This window comes from Homalodisca vitripennis, chromosome 6 (genome assembly GCF_021130785.1).
Source record: "Homalodisca vitripennis isolate AUS2020 chromosome 6, UT_GWSS_2.1, whole genome shotgun sequence".
Lineage (NCBI taxonomy): Eukaryota > Metazoa > Arthropoda > Insecta > Hemiptera > Cicadellidae > Homalodisca > Homalodisca vitripennis.
This window is the reverse complement of record NC_060212.1, coordinates 122,367,154-122,389,586: the sequence shown is the minus strand read 5'-3', so window position 1 is coordinate 122,389,586 and position 22,433 is coordinate 122,367,154. Positions and strand designations below refer to the sequence as shown.

The 22,433-nt window shown below is 34.1% G+C and overlaps 1 protein-coding gene across 1 annotated transcript in view; it reads left to right on the top strand.

Annotated features, from left to right (window-relative positions):
• Nucleotides 1-2,916: 2,916 nt before the first annotated feature.
• Nucleotides 2,917-22,433, top strand: part of LOC124364875 — a 49,153-nt gene continuing 29,636 nt past the window's right edge. Inside the window, exons 1-7 of the mRNA XM_046820669.1 lie at nucleotides 2,917-3,224; nucleotides 6,639-6,695; nucleotides 7,945-8,223; nucleotides 11,616-11,675; nucleotides 13,298-13,621; nucleotides 21,079-21,230; nucleotides 21,926-22,035. Of these exons, the coding sequence (XP_046676625.1) occupies nucleotides 3,020-3,224; nucleotides 6,639-6,695; nucleotides 7,945-8,223; nucleotides 11,616-11,675; nucleotides 13,298-13,621; nucleotides 21,079-21,230; nucleotides 21,926-22,035 (1,187 nt within the window). The 5' untranslated portion in view covers nucleotides 2,917-3,019. The remainder of the gene's footprint in view (nucleotides 3,225-6,638; nucleotides 6,696-7,944; nucleotides 8,224-11,615; nucleotides 11,676-13,297; nucleotides 13,622-21,078; nucleotides 21,231-21,925; nucleotides 22,036-22,433) is intronic.

Here is a 22,433-nt window from a genome sequence, read left to right as displayed (position 1 = left end):
CCTACGGAGTTTAGTTGTAGTTTTTAATTCAGAGTATGATGTAAGTTCCGTACATTATTATTAGGATAGTACCCCAAATTTGTTTTACACACCCCATAAATGTTTTAATGTGTAATTCAGTAACATGGTCTAGAACGAATCGAGATAGGTATATAAACAACTGAGCGTATGATGGCAGAATTGAGATAGACATATAAACAGTTGAGCATTGTTGGACAACTGAGCGTATGTTGGCAGAAATGAGATAGATATATAAACAGTTGAGCATTGTTGGACAACTGAGCGTATGTTGGCAGAATCGAGATAGATATATAAACAGCTGAGCGTATGATGGTAGAATTGAGATAGATATATAAACAGTTGAGCATTGTTGAACAACTGAGCGTATGTTGGCAGAAATTAGATAGATTATTTTTTTTATTTTTTTTATTTTTATTTTACATTTCAACGGACATCTCCATTTTTACAGTTTTGAACATAATATTAAACAATGAAAGTAAACAACCACAGTGACAAATAGAGCAATAACGATTAATAAACTATTTAAGTGACGAAACGGATATAAACTATGAATGACAATAACGTAATTAATTATTAGTGTACCGTGATTTGAACTATGGAAAACAACGAACAATAACAGCAATAAATTAGCACGAAACAATGAGAATAAACAAGATTAGACAAGAAATAACAAGACACAATATATAAATAACAGCAATGAGAGACGTACAGATAAAGTGTAAGAACGAATGTCTTCCCTCATTGTGCAACTCCTAGGCAGATAACTCATGCAGATCGGCGATCTTCCTCTTGAGCACTGGTATACTGTCCACAAAAAAGTCAACGATGTCGGCGATGTTATTACCAGAACTCTGAAGTCGGTACATCGTATCGTTTGCTGCGTAGTTGGTGCGATGTTGCTGCCTAGCGAACAGGTCTCTGGAGCGAGTGGCTGAAGGGGTCCTGAAGAGGATCTGGCTCAGCATATCGGGACAGTCGATCTTGCCGTTAAGGATCTTTGACAGCAGTACAACGTCAGCGGAGAATCTGCGATCCGCAAGAGTCAGGAGTCCCAGATCACGAGACACTTCCCCGATGGGAACCTGACGATAGAGAAGACCACTCCTGACACCCACTATTCGAATAAATCTTCTTTGAATAGTCTCTAGTTCATCTATGAGAAACTTCTGGTGGGGGTTCCACACTGGAGAGCCATATTCAAGGATTTGGCGTACCAAAGCACAATACAACGTTTTTAAAGCCGTGTCACTTAAGCCTTTTGAGAATCGGGAGACAAATCCAAGCATTTTGTTTGCTCTGCTGCAAATGTTTCGCACATGCAACTCAGGATTCAGTGAAGGTACTAATGTAATACCAAGATCTTTTACCTGCAGTACACGAGTTAAGGGCTCCCTGCGTATATTGTACTCATGGACAACGGGGGAGAGATTCCGATGGAAGGTCATCACTTGGCATTTCTTAGTGTTGAGTTTCATTTTGTTCTCTTCGCACCAGCGGTCGATCGCACAAAGATCTTCCTGGATTCGTAGGCAGTCCTCTTCAGTGGATACGATGGAAAAACAGTTTCACATCATCAGCAAACAGAAGTGAGTCGCATTGTAGAGCCTCAGGAAGTATTTAAAAATATTTAAACAGTTGAGCATTGTTGGACAACTGAGCGTATGTTGCCAGAAATAAAATATACATTATAAACAGTTGAGCATTGTTGGACAACTGAGCGTATGTTGCCAGAAACAAAATAGACATTATAAACAGTTGAGCATTGTTGGACAGCTGAGTGTATGTTGCCAGAAAAGAGATAGATATTATAAACATCTAAGCATTGTTGGGCAGCTGAGTGTATGTTGGCAGAAATGAGATAGATATATAAACAGTTGAGCATTGTTGAACAACTGAGTGTATGTTGGCAGAAATAAAATATACATTATAAACAGTTGAGCATTGTTGGACAACTGAACATATGTTGGCAGCATCGAGATAGATATATAAACAGTTGAGCATTGTTGAGCAGCTGAGTGTATGTTGGCAGGATCGAGATAGATATATAAACAGTTGAGCATTGTTGGACAGCTGAGCGTATGTAGTACTGCATGAAGGTCCACGGAGAGCAATTTGAACACTTAATTTGTGGTATGGAAGTGATCATCTCTTAATTAATTTAATATTTACTAAAAATATTCAGTATTATTAACAGTTTTATTTTTGTTTTAATATATTTTTAAATGTAAAAGGTATAACAAAATAAATTAGTTGAAAAAGTATCTTCTTCAAGAAGGTTCCCTCTGTGGTTAAACAATTGTTCTTGACTTGTAGCCTTTTCACTTCATGTTCTGAAATATTACATCAAGATATACAATTGATGCAACTTACTTTTCAACATTATACGTTTGGGGCTGCCATTCCTTGTAGAGTGGTCTGATTTCAATTCTTGAAGTGTATTTTTTATTGACTAACCAAGACCTTTAAAATGATATGTTACAAGATTATAAATGCTATTTGAACATTTTTGGTATAATCAATGCATTTATATTTTAATGTCTTAGTTTAAAAATCTGTATTAATAAATAATAAAATACAGTTTATGAGTCTTAAAAAAAATCTTGTAAAATACAATGCGAGTAAAAGAATATGCTATAATTTTTTATGAGTTATGAAATGTATTGTGTATTTTAAACTAGGCATTGTAACAATATTGCTTAGAAATTGACAAATTTATTCCATTATGGAATTACATTATCGAATGGTAGGGTAACCATTTATTAATTTGAAATTTAACAAGCTATAATAATAATACACAGTGTTTTATGGGTAATCGATTTAATGGGTACTCAACTGTCAGTAGTTTTTATTGTGTATTGAAATTGTATACAAATCTATCGATTCATTACGCCCCAATATATTATTCTTAACTGATCATTATTCTTAACATGCAGTTTTTACCAATATAATTACACATTTTGTTATAGAATAATTACTATCACTTACCCAATGAGTGCTGATGATTCTTTCTACAGACATGTATATTATTAAGTTTTTATATTATTTTTCTAGTTTTTGTATAACTTTAACATTGGCCCAGAATATACAATTGCCATATTATTATGAGTTTGATGAATTTGGAACAATATATGAGGACGTTTTATACCAACAAGAGGATAGATACGGCCAAGGAAAATTTGCAGTTTTACAAAATTTAAAAAAAGGTTAGACTTTAATAGTTTATAAGAGATATACTTAAAACTATTTTGTTACACTGTATATTCAGTTTTTAACCCCACTAGACATCATTCAGCGTTATAACATTAAAAATTAATAAAGATGGTTAAATAAAACAATATAACGTAATAAGTATTGATTATTTTGAACATTTAAAAATAACCATCTTGATATATAACTGCATAGTTAAAAAAATAACAATAAATGCACAATTCTCTCTTATTTATATCTGTAATATTTTATTACCTAAACTGATAAATCTTCTACATGGCACATAAACTTTAAAATCTTTCAATTTTGTAAATAGTCATAAATTCAAATTGATTTTGTGTTTAGGTAGTTTTTCTTATTTCCATTCAACTCATTATTTGAATCTTAACCCTACAACTTTTTGTAACTCTTTTATCTCTAAGAATTCTGTTTATTATGAAAAAATGTAAGTAAAAAAATATTAAAATAGAGAATATTATAATAAAATCTGAGAAGAGTGTTTACTAGTGGACACATCAAATTCTTAGATTTTCAAGTAAAGAATGAAAAAATGCTGCTTTTTTCACCATTGGTGCCGGACATATATTACTTATTCTCTCTAAATGTAGCCAAACCTTTAAATCTAAAATATTCCAATTAATTACTAGGATGCGAAATAATGAATGTTTATCCCTCCATTACGCAAAACTACTAAATGGATTGAGTTTAAATTTTATATGAACTAATTTGAACATTAAAACCTATTTACATTCCAAAATTATTATTACCTGGCTTGCACTTGCATTTATACATTCAATTTAAATGAACAGAGACAACAAAAATTGTGAGATCACTGCAACTCTTTATTGACACTTCATTATCAAACAATTCAGTACAAAAATAACCTAGATAAGAAAATTATAGATTTTATTTTAAAGATACTTTGAAATGCACATTTTAAACATGTATGAACTTAATTTGTATTGTATTTACAAATTATAATGTCAATAATATCTACTTAGCACTTAGCTTAGCTATTATCGAAACTTTACTACTGATGGTGTTAGTGACTAATTCACACAATAAGATTGCATTGAATGATGTTATTTCAACGTTACTATAACAGCCAAAGTAATAAAACTATGAATGCGTGCATGTAAAATAGGATAATCAAAGTCGACTTTTCTGACTTTGTGCTAGGGAAATGAGCTCATCTCCGTTGCAAAGGCATGAATGTTGAGTACAGTGAACAGGAATCTGAAAGCAAGGATATACTCCATATTGTACAAGGTTAACACATGTACAGTGTGTCATGTACTTCTAAGCACTAAAGCATATTGACTTAATGTGCACATTGGTTGTAAGAACCCAGTAGACTCTTTCTTCCAGCCATCTACCAGTGCTGTTGCTAAAAACCACGAATAGTACCCAATATTTCATACTGTATTCATATTTATTTCATCATGTACTGTACTTAAAAAATGTATTTTAATATTTCTCCTGTACTTATATATTGATTTATCTTGTTAAACAATAAATACATATAGTAACAGTTTTTTTTGTGCAATTGAATTTTTATAAATAACTTCCGTAGTCTGGAATTTTTTAAAATCCAGCAAGCATCAAGTCCCAAACGTGCCGATTAAAGAAGTTCTGCTGTATTTAAATTCGATAATTACTAAACTCTTGCTACAAGCATATGTTTTAAGAAAGATACAAATTAAATTCCTCCGCCTATCGTAAATTTGCAAATTCTGAAAAACGATTTAGTGTATTAACAACAGACCTCAATTGAACAGAAACAGCTCAGATTCAATTTATTTTAATTTCTCTGAGGGACGACTGCAGTGCAAACTGTTATCACTCATCGCCAGTCAGCTGGTGTGGGCTAGTAGACGAGGCACCCGATTGATAACTCCAATGTCGAATGTAAGAACAAATCCACATGATACAGAAATTGTGTTATCAAGTCACACTCATGAGGGTCCGCATCGTGATGGTAGAATTATTTAGTCGTTCTGAAAATGAAGCGCTTGAAGTTATGGATCGCACGGTACCAGCACTGCTGCTTTTGATAACATGATACTGTCACTGCGGCTGACGATGAGCCGCTTCGTTATGCTGCTATTACTCTAACCAAGCAAAATAAGGAAGAAGTAAAAACAACCATCTCTGGCCTGGTTAGTTAAAATCTGTATCTGCAAATAAACGATAGTGTTATTTGTAAACTAGGGGCCGGTCTATTGACCGTCACGTTGACCTTTGGCTTAAATGCACCTTCTGCAGATCTCATAATGGACGGATACAAATGATGTGACAAACGGAAGGGGACATGTAATATACTAGGAAATAGAAAACTCCATTATACAAATGAGCTCAGTGTAAGTTGATAGTGTCCACCATTCCACACCATTATGACTTTGCACCAAACAGCTTTCTAAAGAAGAACATCATGTTGATAAATAATTACAAAGTGGAATTGTGTTGTCGCCATGAAGGAGTGACGTTGATGGATTGGAGAGTATATCATAACCGGGCTTCACATCGCATGGTATACACCTAAATATGTTGGGCAAGAGAGCACTAGCATGGCTCATCATAGAGAAGATCATGGAATTCTCTGACACAGTCTCTAAAAAAGGAGATTCTCCAGCATCAGTTTTGACTGCCAGTCCATTGGGAATTGTGAAGCAGGCCCCGCTATCAGGAACAGTTCAGCAGAAATTCCATGCTGATGTCCCTGTCAACCATGCAGCTCCAGACCCACGCCGAGGCTGTCTCCAACACTGTTACAGTTCATCTCTATCCAACTTGCTTCCTCCAGTAACCTCGCTGATAGTACAACAGTTTTGTTAGTGATCCCTCTTCAGATAGCCGGTTAAACACAAAAATTTCCAAATCACAAAATGTTTTCATCCGTTTGCGCTACCAAAATGCACAGATAGTAAGAAATAAGGCGATTATCTTACAATAGTTTGTGAGGAGCTTTCTTCAAACTTAACTGTCATAACCAAAAATGGTTATGACGAAACAAGTGTTGAATTTCTAAACTTCCAAATAATAATTACACAAATATGTTTTGTCACAACTCTCATTCACTATTTGAAACTAAAAATATGTCAGACAAACATTTTGAAGCTGCAGGCATGTAATTAAAAACAATTTGTTCCACAACTGTCTGTTGTGGGAGTTTACCGGTCTGATAGCTGGCACCATTTTACCCACATAATCTCTCAGATTTCTGATTCCTGGATGCTAATGCCCTTGGAAGCATATTCAGATTGTAATACAATGATCAAGGAAAAACTAAGAGATTTGCTGGATAATACGCGGTATATATAATACATATGTACATAACACAAAATATTGAGATTTCTCACATTAATCAATTACACCACTAAAAATGTACAATAATGGTTTTCTTGTTTCAGGGGACTGGATAACGCACATAAAGTTATTTATAGAAAACAATACCTTTCTAACAACAGGTAGTGTATGGCAACACATTTCTACTTTTTTAACCCTAGATATGGACATATATTTTTCCTGTGTTGGCAGGTTTATTTTGGCTGATTTTCAAAGGTTACTGCACTTCAAACTCACAAGTTATTAAACATTTGAAAGTTTTTTAAACTTTATTTAATGAAACTTAGTAAAACAAGTTATTCCCTGGGAAACAATATTTTTTTAAAAGTTTTAGATGAGAATCTAAGCTTTTGATTGGTATGCAACACTTAATGAAATCTTTATTATAATCTGATCGATTTCAGCTGTTTCAAAAAACATTATTAATATGAAAAAATATATTCCAAAATGATGAAATGATCAAGATAAACTGATCTATTCAGTGATTTGCCTTTCCTTCTCGCAGACTGAAAATTCCCTCCGTGACGTTAGTTGATAGTCTAAACGCTTTAGAACCACACTTTTTTTTAACACTGCATATATATTGCTTTAAATAACCAAATTTCAAAGTTTCAATAATTTTTCATAATTCAATACTTTGAATATTCAAAGTGCTTTATTTTCTGATATAGTGATTCTTAAAACATCTATCCTATTCAGAATGGTAGTTGATTAAAGGTCCAATAGCAATCTTATTTCAACAGTCTCCACTTTGTAATGAATAAAAGCTATTGAATTGTGGTTTCTGGCATTGTGTTCTGATGATAAATATCTTTAAAATTATTTGAATACTGACCTAGATTTCCACGACACTCCCCATGGGCCGTCAAGCAATTACCCATGTGATGATTATTCCATGAACGAGTACTTAAATAGAGGAGTACAACATTTTGCTCAGTTCTTCAATGCTATTTGCTAAGAATAAAAAAATTAAGGTGTTTCCAGACATTTTACACAACCTGTACATTTCCCACGAGTATAGGTTCAAGAACAAGTTGTAAATTATTCTAGCATGACCTTTTTGGATTTTTTTTGTTGGATTAAATAACTGTATAAGTTATTAAGATGAGTGGTGCAATTTATAATTTTTTCCTAACTTAAACCTTCTATTTTAGGAGAGGAAAATAAAAAGGATTATGTAAAAAAAACTTTAATGAACACTCTATGAAGCTATTAGATTTCACGTTTATTTATGTAACTAAATGTGCATGAAACATGTATTCACCACTACTACTCGAGATATAATCAAATCTTGATTACTTACACACTTGGGTTTGTGTGGTAAGATTCCCTCTAGTTACCATGAACTGTGAATGGTTTCTCTGTCAGCAGGGTTGGTGTGTGACATAGAAAAGTTGCCTGAACAAGACTACGCTTATGATGAAGAAAGGTCATACTTGCCCTCTATCTGTGTGCCCCCCACGGATTGCTCCATACCCTTGGGTTCTGAGAAGTTGAAACAATCTCATTGTGGATATGGACAGCAGTGTTGCCGTATCGACAAAGTGATTAGCTTATCCCAATACTTCTTTCAGCCCTACCGAGAGCTCCCACACAATATGTTTCACGTTCAGGACTGGTCTATAATAGGGCAGTACCAGTACGATGATCGTGAGTACGTCTACAAACATTATATGACATAAATTTTTAAATTTTTGTGCCACTAAATGCTTTTCTAACTGTTTCATTTAATTAGTGAATGATTTTTAGCTTTTGATGTAGAATAAAAATGAAAAGAAATTCAAACTTTTAGTTTTTAAGTTCCTGAAGTACAATTAAAAGTAAGTATGTACCTAATATAATGTAATGGAAAATAAAACCCAGTTAGAAAAGGCTTTTAATCATCTCAAAACAAACCATAGAAAATTAATACAGTTGAAAAATGCAGAATAATAAAATAAATTTTGGCAAAACACATGTGATGTTAACATATGATAGTTCATATTAATTAATTATTCACCACATTCAACCCTCCTTGATAGGGAATAGTCTTCTAGGTATTTTGGAAGATGTCTATTTTTTGTTGTTCCTCTTAAAAGCGGGTAGTCAGCGTTATGAATTTGTTTAGTTGGTTGAGGGGAATCAATGTTTTGTGGTGGAGTGTATGAATTACACTTTGTTTAGATGAATGACTAAGTGGTGCAAGACGATCATGATCCAGTGGAGAGCTACTTGTCTCATCCATCATAGATATTTCCTGATTTGATATTTGTGATTCTTCAGAGATATTAGTGTCCGGTTGGTCCACTACCAGCTTTGATAGTACAGCGGCATTGTCTCCTTTCGGAGGTAGCTGTTTCAGGGAAACTGTCTTCTCATCTCCGTTATTGAGATGTATAGTTGCATAATTGGGATTTATATCTATTAGTTTGACCTCATCTGCCAGCGGATCGTACTTGCTCTGTCTTACATTTCTCTTCAAGAACACTTTTTCAGATTCAAGTAGCCAGGTTAGTAAAGATTTTCCGTTTGAAGATTTTCTGGAATAAATAAAAATTCGTTCATGCGTTGTTACAATTGTAGCAGTACATGGTAAAGACCTAATAGAATGTAAGGAATCATTTATGACATACTCCCATTAATTCTTAATTTGGGACTTTTTAGCAACAGTGAAGTAGCCTTCCAGATTATGCCGTTGTAACATTCGATCTGGCCATTTCCTTGAGGATTATATGGTGTAGTTCTACTTTTCGCTATGCCTTTGGAGTTAAGAAAGTTTTTAAGATCTTTTGACATGAAAGATGAGCCCCTGTCAGTATGAATATAAGAGGGTAATCCAAATAAACAAAACAGGTCACTTAATTTTTCCATTACTGTGTTCGACGTTACATCGGGGCATGAATAAGCAAAAGAAAAACGTAAGAATTCATCAACAATTGTCAGTAAATATTTATTTTTGGAGTTTGTTGGCAATGGGCCCTTAAAATCCATGTTCAACCTTTCAAATGGAGCAGTTGATTTTAATAACGCTGTTTCTTGGGGTTTTTTAAACTGGAGGCTTTATTTCTGCACAGATGGGACATGTAGCAGTCATCTTCTTTATTTCCTCCAAAGAATAAGGTAGATTCCGACATCTTAGCCAGTGGGTCATCCTAGTAATCCCAGGTGATAAAGTTTGTTGTTGACTGTTGATCCGCAAACTCTGGACAGTGTGTCAGCTATCTCATTTTGTTTACCAGGTCTGTAAACAATGTTGTCTAAGCGTCGTCTAAGTATCTTCATACCAGGGCGTTAGGACACGCATAATTCAGGATTCACAATATCCATGTTGTGTGTCAACTCCATTAACTCTACAACAAAACACAACACTAATTATTAAAACTGAACTACAGAATACAGGTCAGAATAGGTCTGTGTTCGCCGAGCAACTACCTAGAACTAACCAGAGGTCAATAGTTAATGGCAATTGTCATGCTAGACACAAAAAAGGAGAGACAGGGAGAGAGTCTTTTTTGATGTGTTGTTTTGTTTTGTTCATGACAGCTTGTATATGGTTACATAATCTAGATCTCCAAGTTTCGTGGTGTTAAGGCCTACACAGGTAATTTTAGGAACTCTTTTTTAACCACAGTACAATGTTAAAAGCTTTATTAGCGTTTGCTGTACGGCCTTGTTAGGGTTTTATCAATAAAACCTGTAGGTGGTATTGATCTTCTTCTACAGCCAGATCCATGACATTTTTATGAATGGATGCAAATGTATATGCGTTTTATAAACATACACCTTGCATATAATAGAGAATTATATACAACTTGATTTATTGTTATTCAGCAAGTCTTGGTCATTAATTGTTTTATTTAACAACAAGACAAGAAGACGATGATTTCCTGGAAATAGTTTTTCAGTCAGTATTTCTAAAAATGCATCAGTATGAGTAATAATATTTTGATACTAATAATACTTTTACTATTGATGAAAGGACATACAAATAAGGTTCATATAACCCTATCTCCAGGAAATGTTACCATTTTACTGCACTTATTTCTTTAGTCTGTAAAATTGATGTTTTTGCAAGCTCAGGTATTCTGATTTCTTAAAATATATGAGAAAATAAAAAAATACCTAAAGGTAATAAAATTAATTCTTTTAAAAAGCAAGTATTTTTAATCTTCTATTTAAGAGACAACTGTTTAAATATTTATACCTTATTTTGTGCCAAACATGTTAGTGTAACTTTTTTATAATTTCTGAAAAACAGGTAAAAATTGCTATTGTTAAACAACAGGCATTTGAAATTATATATATATATATATATATATATATATATATAATATTATATATATATACATTATATTATTGTATATTAATATATATAAAATGACAGTATGTCACATACCGTAAACGTTTATTAAACAATAAAGTTTTCATGAAAACTAAAATTGTTACATAACAGAAAGGGAAGAAAAGGAAATACATGGTTTACAAAACACTTCTTTCTGTACTATCCCCTTGGTGTGGCCTCAAAGTAATTTTAAGAATTGCCAAAAATTAATTTAATCTGGTATTATTAATTTTGTTTTATTAAACTTATTTACTTTAACATTTTTGTTACTTCACCTTTATTTATATTTAAAATTCTTCACTAATTCATTATGTATAATTTCCTTTAGGTGGTTGTAAATAATGAAGTAGCTAGCTGTACAAACATTTTTTAACTTGTATTGACACAAACAATGACTGTTGTTTTTGATGGCCAGTAAATACTTTATTTTGTTATAGTACAAATTTACGGCAACATTTTGTATTTCATGTTGAAACAATTATAACTTATATTTGAGGTAGTGGTAGTGTGACTTTTCTTACAATTGAATATAAACAGATTAATCACAACATGGTGGGTCTTGGATGGAAGAATTATTAATTATACGAAAATTCAAAATGTAACTTACAACACGAATAAGCTGTAATTTGGTATAGATGTCAGTTAGAAATATAGAAAATGGAAGGGAATGTAGGGGAGATATTGTTTGTTCATCTTAATATTACTAAATTTCTGGTTTCAGTGAACATTTTTGAAAAAGCCTGGGATGCAGCAAATTTCAACCAAAGTCTATTGGATAAATGTAAGTTTATGTAGTACTTACTTTAAATTAAACCATAGAAGTTGTAATTTTGTTGAAATAAAATGTTTTGGAACTCCATATTAAAATGTGGTATGTTGTCAGAATGTCTACAATGTCACATTGTTCCATTCACTCACCTTGAGGCTTCCTGTAACTTTGACTACTCTGCTTGGTGAATCATTGTGATCTTGGACAGAGTGGATTGTATCAGAGATTTGGTGCCGTATTGGCCTCAACATTAAATCCGTCGGAGCACATAGGAATAATCGTATCCAGAGCATACTCTCTCAACTTTCAGATGTACTAGAGAGAGTCTCTTCTAGAAATCTATAAATCACTGTCTAGAATTGTGGATCCATAATCTAATTTCCATATCAGTTTTACCATGTTGATCTGTGAAGTGCAGCTCAGATTCGTGAGAATGCTTGGAAGTCCGTTTGGGCTATAATTAGACTACCTTGACATATCTTGAAGATCTACAACATCATTTCAGCTTATATCTTGTACACCTCGGATGTCGAGTATGTTACCTATAAAAGTTGGTAAATTATATGTTGGACTGTCTACATCTGCTTCATCTAAAAGATTTCTGTATACTCATAGGAATAAGAACCATGTCTGTGTTTGGATATGTATACCAATCAACCAACAAAATAATAATTATACGTGTGACTGTGGCCTGGTGAGGTTGCAACATAATGGACCAGAGTGGTATTCAGCACAGGTTAGGTTGGGAGCAGAAGCCAGCTTTTCTAGAGATACCATGATTCCTTTTCAATGGGGAGGGATAGCAGGCACTATATCTCAGCCATGCCAGGTTGGAAAAAGAGAGGACTAGCTCCGCTCCAGCCTCTTTGGCGGGTGGTACTCTTTCAAGTTTACACCTCGAGAAGCTTTACTACTAAGGGAGTCCCACCTACTTGTACAATCAATCTCCTCTGTAAACTAGATAAATCGATCAATTCTTTCATCCCAATATCTTGACAATTAGGTTAGTGATACGTCGCTCATAGACATCAAAGTAGTTGCCTAGATGTAGTTATGACATTTTACTATAACCAGAATAGTTTCAACTGGAACCAGCTAGAAGCTGGAAAATACTAAACCTATACAAATATTTTGTGAACTACTATAATTTAAATTATAAAAAGGTCTCCGATAACAACATTACTACAGGAAGTACAAACACTCGCTCCTGGGATGGCTCTCGATCGATGTTGGATATTTGGTGTGAGGTTCTCTGCCATGACCGATCTCACATGGTGCTCATCATATGCACTATATAATATTACGCGCTAAGAAATAATAATTTACCAGGAACATGTGGATCTACAGACAGAGAGAACCTTGCCTGAAAAATGTCTTCTTAATTAACTGGCCTATACGTTGCCAGACGTTAGAAATTAATTTGTGATTCATCTCTTGCAATTTTTAACTGCCCTTGCTACTTGATACTTAAATAACAATAATTTATTAATATTGAGTGCCTCATATCATGTATTGATCACCTTCCCTTACTTAACATTTTGACTAAATATAGAAAAAAAATATCTGTAACAAAAACGAAATACCTTGGAATAAAATGCTTTTTTTATTTGCTAATGAAGTGTGCTGATTTACAGTTCCAGTATGTGGAATATCGCCAGTCAGCACCACAAGAATGAGTCTATTCTTCTGTACACGCGAAGATCTATGTCTACCCACAGAAGAGGCTGTCCCGAGTCCTTCAGTTAAAACCCAGAAAGCAATGAACAAATTTTGTGAATTTGTTCCACTGGAAGATTACTTACCATCAAAGTCAAATAATCTAGTTTGCTGTGAGAGTTCTCGCATAAAGCAGCTCACTATAAAGGATAAACAAACTAGCATAGAACTTCACCCGTTCACCAGTGTTCCACATGTTCCATTTTACCTCAAGTTTGCCCCGGGATTTCGAGCATCTTACAGTAAGTAAAAAGAAAATACTAATGCGTTTGTACTTTAAATCCTTTTTAACCATAGATAACTATAATATTGTAACGTGATAATTAATTAATATTTATACAGTTTATTCTGCTAAAGATCTCAATCAGGTGCAAATGAATTATAATTACTGCCACAATACATTGGAGCTTCAAAACTCACTATAAGTCAGGTATAAATAGACGTCATCATACTGAAATAAACAATCACTAAAAGCACGTTTCCACATAATTCAAAAAATTAAATGATTGTGGTTTACAACAAGAGATCATGAGATGGTCAAGAGAAGCAGTATTCGTATGCATTTTTCTGCAAGTCCATGCCTATCAACTTATAGTTTGATTATTTTAATTTGTAAAGGTCTATATAGTAAGAGGACTTTATACAACACTAGCTGTTCCCCGCGGCTTCACACACTTTTTGTAAGCTTTGTTCGTATATGAGCACTTCGGTTCAAGTGAATTATATTGTCAACGCCGATGTAGAGTTTACCTTGTTGACACTATCAAGAAAATCTGCCAAAAGTGTATGTTTATAGCCATTGTACACTAGGGTGGGCTGAAAATACTAAATTTTTGAGTATCGAGTTCTAATAGGGCTCAAAAGTTGCGTATTTTTGAGCTGATTAAGAGAAAAAAATAATGAAAAAAATATTATTTAAAATGTTTAGTTCGCGCAACCAGCTTTTTTTTAAAGTTTTGTAAAAGTGTACTTTTTGCTATTTTCAAAAAAATATTTTAAACCGTCTTATGATGATTTTCTTTATTGTACTACCGTATATATATATATATATATATATATATATATATATATATATTACGTTTATAAGTCCATAACGTCAATAAAAATATTTAGATACTTTAAACAAACATATAAGGTTTTCAAGAAATATCGTAATTATTAGAAAGTTGTACGAAAATAACAATTTTTCTTCAAAGAGTAAAACATCACAGATTTGCAGCTCTTCACCCATTTCACCAATGTTTTGGTGGAATGACCCAAAACTCACCACGGGGAGATGGCTGCAACTCGAGTTCCACCCACACCCTACCCAACCATCCAACCAAATAGGGTGTGTTTGAATGTATTTACATTATTTACATGTTCTGCGCTTCCCTAAGTTTACATACCTTAGTATGACGTCGAAGGTTTAAACTCTGATTTTTGTCCAAATTCTGGCATGACAGACCTTGATAACAATGTGGTTCTGATAAATCCATCTCTGTTATCTTGACCACACACTTTGTCCGACGCTTCTGTCACTAACTTAACATACCTTTCCACGGCTTGTGTGTGGCAAGGAAAGTTCATGAACTCAAACTCTGGTAAAGGTTTGTTCCTCAAATAGGTTGATATTGTTTCCGTTGTTAATTTCCTCATCGTAGGAGGAGGAGAAACTTTGCATTTAGACCAATCAATGAGCTCACTGTAGTCCTTAGCTTCAAACTTAAGAGTGGGTGTATGAAATATTCTACAGCCGATTTGCTGTTATTTTCCACACTTGCCTTCAAAACTCTTCTGAAACCTAACTCTCTTATATGTAGTCTTTCGTCAGTTATCATTGTTAACAACATGTTTTCTGGGTGACAGAAAAAGGAGTTTCTTTCAATCACAGGATCGATAACTTTTTTTATTTCAGCTGACAAATCTAACTAAAAAATCAGCGTTTTATGTCGAACCAGACTGGTGCATAGGTTTTCATTATGTATTGAACAAGAATCTTCAGTTCATTTGAAGGATTACTATCTGAAATGTACAAACGTAACACCCTATTAGCACAAGTCAACCAACGGGAATGACTTAGAAGCCCTGGATCTCTATTAGCCAGATCTGGAGTACAATTGCCCGTTTGGATGGTTCTGATGATATCGAGAAGGTACTGCTGATCTTTGCTTAGATCTTTTGTGTCAATATCTATGATTTCAGATTATACTTTTTCAAACTCCACAACAGCCATTTTGTTGCAATCGGGAAGACGTTTGCCAATAACTCCACTGAAAGTTGAAGGTCCTGTAGATTCTCCATCCAAGAACTGAAATAAGTGCTTATACGGTAGTTCATTAAAGTGAAGTAAACAGATAAACCACTGGAGTGGACGATTAATTTTCACTTTGATATTTTTCGAATTACTCCGTTTTTCCAACCAATATTGGTTGTTGTTCCATCACAACCAACAGCTTCTACCTCATCTAAATCAAAGGAATTATCTTCAAGGTACTTGAGAATGCTTTCTGCAATCCCTTGTCCAGTTGAGCTGTCTGGACTTACATTACCTATGTATTGGCCTCCTGGTTCTCGTACAATACTTATGTGTTCTTCTTTCTTGACCCTACGGTACATTTTATTTCCAAGTTTATCCTGGAAAAAAGTATTGTCTTTTCTCCCATCAAAGTAAATTCCCTTTGTTTCTGTATTTTCGAGGTCTTTTTCTTTAATAGCCTGTCTTGCCTTTTGTTTTTCTCTTCGAATTTTATTTTTGTCAATTACTAGTGAAGTATCTGACTCTGATACCATTCCAAGATCAAATAGCACACTCGATGCTATTGCTGCCGTTGCTCTGTCAGATATGCCAAATATGTCACTAACTAAAGCAGTTGATTGAAGACTGAGTCTCATTTGAGATGTATTGGAGGGGGTTGTCGGTGTATTACGTTCAGTCGGATTTTCTTGCGAAGATCTTCCTATTTCCTTGGCTTCCTTTTCAAAACCATCATTCAAGTTTTCCCGCAGGCTCTCTGCTTGTTTCCTTTCTTCTTTCTTCAAGAGTTGATTTGTCACTACCTTATCTACACCCCCAATGCATGTCTTCCTATTAGTTCGCTGATCATGCAAGAACTTTCTCTCTGTGATAGGTATCTTTTTCTGTTTATCACAATTGCACTCCATTATAATGGGGCAGTCACAGGAACTTGTCTTTTTCCCACTTTGACAAGTGTAAATCATTTGACATTTACAAGCGGCAATGTCAAAAAGTTTTGATTTGGATTCTGTAACAAATTTCTCTACTTTCTTCTGAAACAAGTCTTTTTTATGATCCCTATTATATGATTTTCTCAAGTTGTAATATGAATCGTGGTAAGACCGAATCATTTGGACAACTCGTGTGTGAGATACAATTGGAATTGAGGCTTTGACATAAATAGCTTCAATCTGAAAAGCAACATTCTCCGCAATAAGAGAAAAAGAAATGTTTTTCTTTGTTTCTGATTTTACTGACAACTGGTAACTTTCTTCGAAACAACACAACAAAACATCCTCATATGTAGGAAGACTTACCCCATTGAGGCCTTTGGATAAACCGAAACCGGTGCGACTGTCTTGTTAATAGTTTGTTTGAAACAGCCATTTCACCGCCACTACACAGAAAACACAACTTTCAGAACTAACCGATCGCACAGCAAAAAAACTAAATTCACTTGAAGCACAAACAAAGATAGGTCAGGTAGGGAGGTTTCATGTCGCGACTTGCTTACGGCGCCAGATACCTCAGAGGTTTCATGTAGTGACTTGTTTTCTACTCCTTGCCTAACTTCCTGCTGCTCACCGCGTGAGTCATCAAACTACTAGATTATTTGTTTTTAAGGAATTTGTTAGAGATTTTCGTTACATTTTGCAAACTTTATATGTTGGTTTAAAGTATCTAAATATTTTTATTGACGTTATGGACTTATGAACGTAGTATATATATGGTAGTACAATTTAAAAAAATCATCATAAGCGAGTTTAAAATATTTTTTCAAAGAAGCAAAAAAGTACATTTTTTATAAAGCTTTAAGCTCGATGCGCGAACTAAAGATTTTAATTAATTTTTTTTTATTATTTTTCTCTTAATCAGCTCAATAATACGCAACTTTTGAGCCCTATTAGAACTCGATGCTCGAAAATTTAGTTTTTTCAGCCCACCCTATTGTACACGTACAGTACTTAATAATAAAGTGGTCTAATATTCAAGCTATAAGGCGAAACAGAAATTCATTTGAAAGACAAATATCCATAAAAACTTAGCGCCTTCACATAGTGTGTGGTTATTATACACAACTATCTCGTAATTGTAGTTTACAATGTGCAGGCGCTTTGATAACTTATATATTTTGCAGCGCCTCCTGGTGGTGAGTTACATTAATGGGCATAGCATATAAACCTTCTACGTGGAAAAATACATATACATACAAATTTTCATAATGATCGGTCAAATAGTTTCTGAGTCTATAAAGGACAAACACACAAACATTCATTTTTATGTATATATAGATTATAATAGAAGGTCATGATGATTCCATTGTGTACACCTACAAAACGTCATGCGTTGTGGCTCAGTATAGATTAGGAAATAAAACGTTTAATATCCCTGAGATAGTGAATACATTATACACACTGGGTATGGGAAAATTAGTCATGGTGAAAAACAGTTACGAAACCAAACCTGCAATAGAATTCAAGAAAACAATAGTGCTTGGACATATTTCACTCTATAATCCAAGAATAAAAAGAGAAACCTTAGAAATATTCAAGAAAGAAAATATGCAACAAAGAAGGGAACAGCAAATCATCAAAACCTTTTGCATTGTTGGGGTTACAAAGAACAAAATAGAACAAAAATTTATTAAATATAGAGATTTTAGCAGCTTTGACCCAGAAAAAGTTGTAAGCGAGATAGCGGCTTGTGACTGGGATGATATATTGAATGAACAAGACGTTGATATTGTGGAGGCATGGATAACAAATAATATTAGGAAAGTATATGACAAAAATGCCCCTGTAGTATGTAAGAAAGTGTCCAAGAAAAAAGCCCCATGGCGAAACGATGACATCCGAAAGATGACGAAGGTTAATAATAAGTTGCGAAATAGATATTGGAAGTACAGGCATATAGATGACTGAGAGAGGTACAAAGAAATAAGAAACCAACTGAATAATATGATCAGAATGGAAAAAAAGAGATTTTTTTCTGATAAGCTTTCTTCTTCAAAAAATCCAAAAGAGTTCTGGACATGCCTTAAGAAAAATGATATTGTAGAAACAAGGGTTTGCTCGAACATTCCACCTAAACTTAAAGCGCATGAGATCAATGAATACTTTATAAACATGGGAGCTGGCCCGAAGATTGATAAAAGTGTATTGGAATTTTTGCAACCAATGGTCGAGAAGAAATCAGAGATAAATTTAAGTTTTATACTGTCTATAAAAGAGACGTTATTTCGGCAATGAATGAAATAAAATCTAAAGCTTTGGGCAGCGATGAAATTTCGATTGACATGATCAAGTCAGTGAGCCCCTACGCAGTCAAAGCCATTACACACCTGGTAAATGTTTCCCTGGTTGGCAGCGTGTTTCCAAAGTCATGGAAAACAAGTATTGTTCGGCCAATACCGAAAGGGCAAGCTGCCAATCAGGTAGACCAGCTAAGGCCAATTTCAATACTCCCAGCCATGTCTAAGATACTGGAAAAGATTGCCATTCGACAAATAGACAGTTTTATGAAAACATTGGATATTTTACCGAAGCTGCAATAGGGCTTCAGGCGCAATCATAGTACATGTACAGCCCTGACAAATCTTTTCAGTGATATGATTGACGCCAAAGACATGGGTAAATATAACTCCATTGTTATGTTGGATTATTCTAAGGCCTTTGATTCAATGGACCATGAGATGATTTTAGCGAAGATGAGCTATTATGGTATAGTTAGGGAGTAGGAGCCTCCTCCTATCAAGATACATGAGGAAGAATTAGGGCACTACATCTCAAAGTCATGTCTCCCTGGAAGAAGGGGAGGCCAGCTCTAAACCAGCATCTCCAGTCAAAGTAGGCAGGGGGTGGCACACCCTTGTTGAGGCTAGCAAGAACCTCTGATGTTAGGGAAAAAACCCCACCAACTCCAACAGACTAGACCTATTGAATTGCCCATGAACCCCAGAATCTCGACATTAGCGGTTAGTGATGTGCCGCTCCTGGACATCCATAAGGTTGCCCAGATTTAAGTAACACATCAGTTTTTGCTGTGCCCAGTGGGGTGTTCAACTGGAAGGTATAAACCAGACATAAGTGATCCCTGCTGGGTGTGTGTAGGAATTAGTATCAATAATAATTGAAAGAGTCTGAAGGCAGTCTTCATAAGGAAGCAATTGACGAACGGCAATGGTGATACAAGTTGGTCTGTAGGGGATGAATTGAATACAAGGTCAATTGGATATCCCGTATTTCGTATATAATATGTTTAGTGATCTCATTGATAATTTTAAAGATTAGCATATAAGTTTGTCATTCAAATTTTTACTGCTTATCACTAGCCAATAGATATTACCTGTGACGTCAAATGGTAGCTTTTCATTTATCTATGCAAAGCTTTCCTAGATGGCTTATGGAAACCAAAAAATGATTGACAATTTCACTGAAAAAAAAAAAAAAAACTGATCAGTGAGATAGAAAAAACACATACACAAACACTTTTAGATCTCTGTCCATTATTTCTAATGGACGGGTTTTTGAAACGTAATTATATGAAATAATATTCCCAAAGTCACATCAAAATATTGATTTCAGTTGTTGGATTGTTTTTTAAAATACATTTCAAATGATAATTTTTTGATTGAGGCTATGCTGTAATGTAAACTTCAATGTCGAATTTATCAAGAGTGCGGGAACGGGTGGCGGGAAAGGATGAGGGGCAAAATCTAAGGTGGATTTTCAAAACTATGACAACTTGAATAACACTGAGTCGGCACACTTCTCCCATATGGGTCGGTAATATACTTGTATTATTGGTCTCTGCTGAGGGTCGAAGAGGTAGGCAGTGCAGGAAGGCGCCTTGGCATTGTTATGACTGGTTTTTGGATGGGTGGGTAGTAAATAAGGCTGTTCTTGGGTGGGTACAATTCATGATGAAGAGCAGGCAGAGAAGGCAAGAGGTTTGATTCCAGCACTGGTGGCTGGATTAAATTACAGCTTGTTTACTTACACAGTAGACTCTCTTGAGTGAACTGCGGTTGTAATATTCTTTATTTACTTACACAGTAGACTCTCTTGAGTGAACTGCGGTTGTATTATTCTTTGTTTACTTACACAATAGACTCTCTTGAGTGAACTGCGGTTGTAATATTCTTTATTTACTTACACAATAGACTCTCTAGAGTGAACTGCGGTTGTATTATTCTTTGTTTATTTACACAATAGACTCTCTTGAGTGAACTACAGTTGTATTATTCTTTCTGGTCCCAAACTATAACATATGATTATTTATTCATGAATAGATTTATAGATTGCAATCTTTTAATAGTTTTACAATAAAACAATTAAATACAATTGAATTGTTTTAAGCAAATGCAATTGAATTGTTTTAAGTAAATACAATTGAATTGTTTTAAGTAAATAAAATTAATTAATAAAGGACTTAGAGCTCCTTTTTCTGTAAACTGTATTAATCTGCGCTTTCTGTCCACAGTGTGTGAAGCCTATGGAAGAATGTTGTGCGAAGAAAAGATTGATACATGCCAGTATGCATGTGAACAAGATCATATGTACACCAAACGGAACAATTTCTCATACAGCGACTGGGTAGACGGCAGCCTAGCATATGGCGAAATTCCCCATCAGGTATTTTTTCTTGTAATACGGTTATAAATGTACATATTTGACAGAGTTGCTTTCATCGTGTTTCATTGAGCACATAATCTCATTCCAGAACAAAATAATTTCATAATCCTCAGATCTATTTGATTGATTGGTCTCAGGCCTGCCTTGTAGTGATTATTATAGATAGTCCTTGTTGATGAACATTGTTCTATGCGCTCTTCACTTACAGAAAGTCATGGCACTTTTACGTCATTAGCTTAATCAAAGAAGATTCTAATATAATTTACTTGACATTTTCAGAAAATATTTACAAAAATGTACGCTAAGGGTTAGTATATTAAAAATTTAGAACAGTAACTTAGAAAACACTTAAATTTTGTATTACATCATTAGTTTGGAGAAAAAACTGATATATTGTTTTTTTAATATTCGGATTGATGTAAAATAAGAAAAACATTTAATATACCACAAAAAAGGAACCAGACATTTTGATATTGGTGTGAGCTTCAAATTTGTTTAGTGCTATAGTGAGGGTAGAAAAGAAGGGCTACATGTGGATGAATTTTAATTGCTGCTTTTAAATTATACTATGATTAGATACATTTGTAATAGACTTGTATTTGCCAGATTTGGCACATGGAGTGTGGTTTTAAGCACTTTGTGTAGGTAGGGAATTAAAATGCAACATTTTCAGTAATACTATTTTATTCTTCCAGGCTCTCGTCGGTGTTTATCATCAGAGGCTTGTTTTCTTCTTTCACTGTGGAGGTACTCTGATCAGTAGAAGATGGGTGCTCTCGACTAAACGATGTGTTAATTTCGTGGGGTTTGTACCTAATCTTTTGTCTTATCACGAATTTTACTTATACAAAAGTTCGATGTGACATTATACAACTAAATGTGTTCAGCATCAAAACTTTGAAATTGTGATTAATTAATTATACTTAATTTAAAAACAAACATTCCAATAATAATTTTATTTTATTTCTTTGAGGCCTTTCGTATCTAAGGAATACGTCATCAGACCCACATAACTGAATTAAAAGTGGTTAAAATAATAATAGAAACAATTTAGTACTCAAATAAAAACGTGTGTCATTAAAATTACAAAGAGATAAAAAATTTTAAAGAAGGATTTTACAGGAAGTATGTATCTGTATATGTAAAGATTCATATTTAATTAGATTAAAGGTAGTAATGGTGAATTTTTGAAAGACCCAGGTT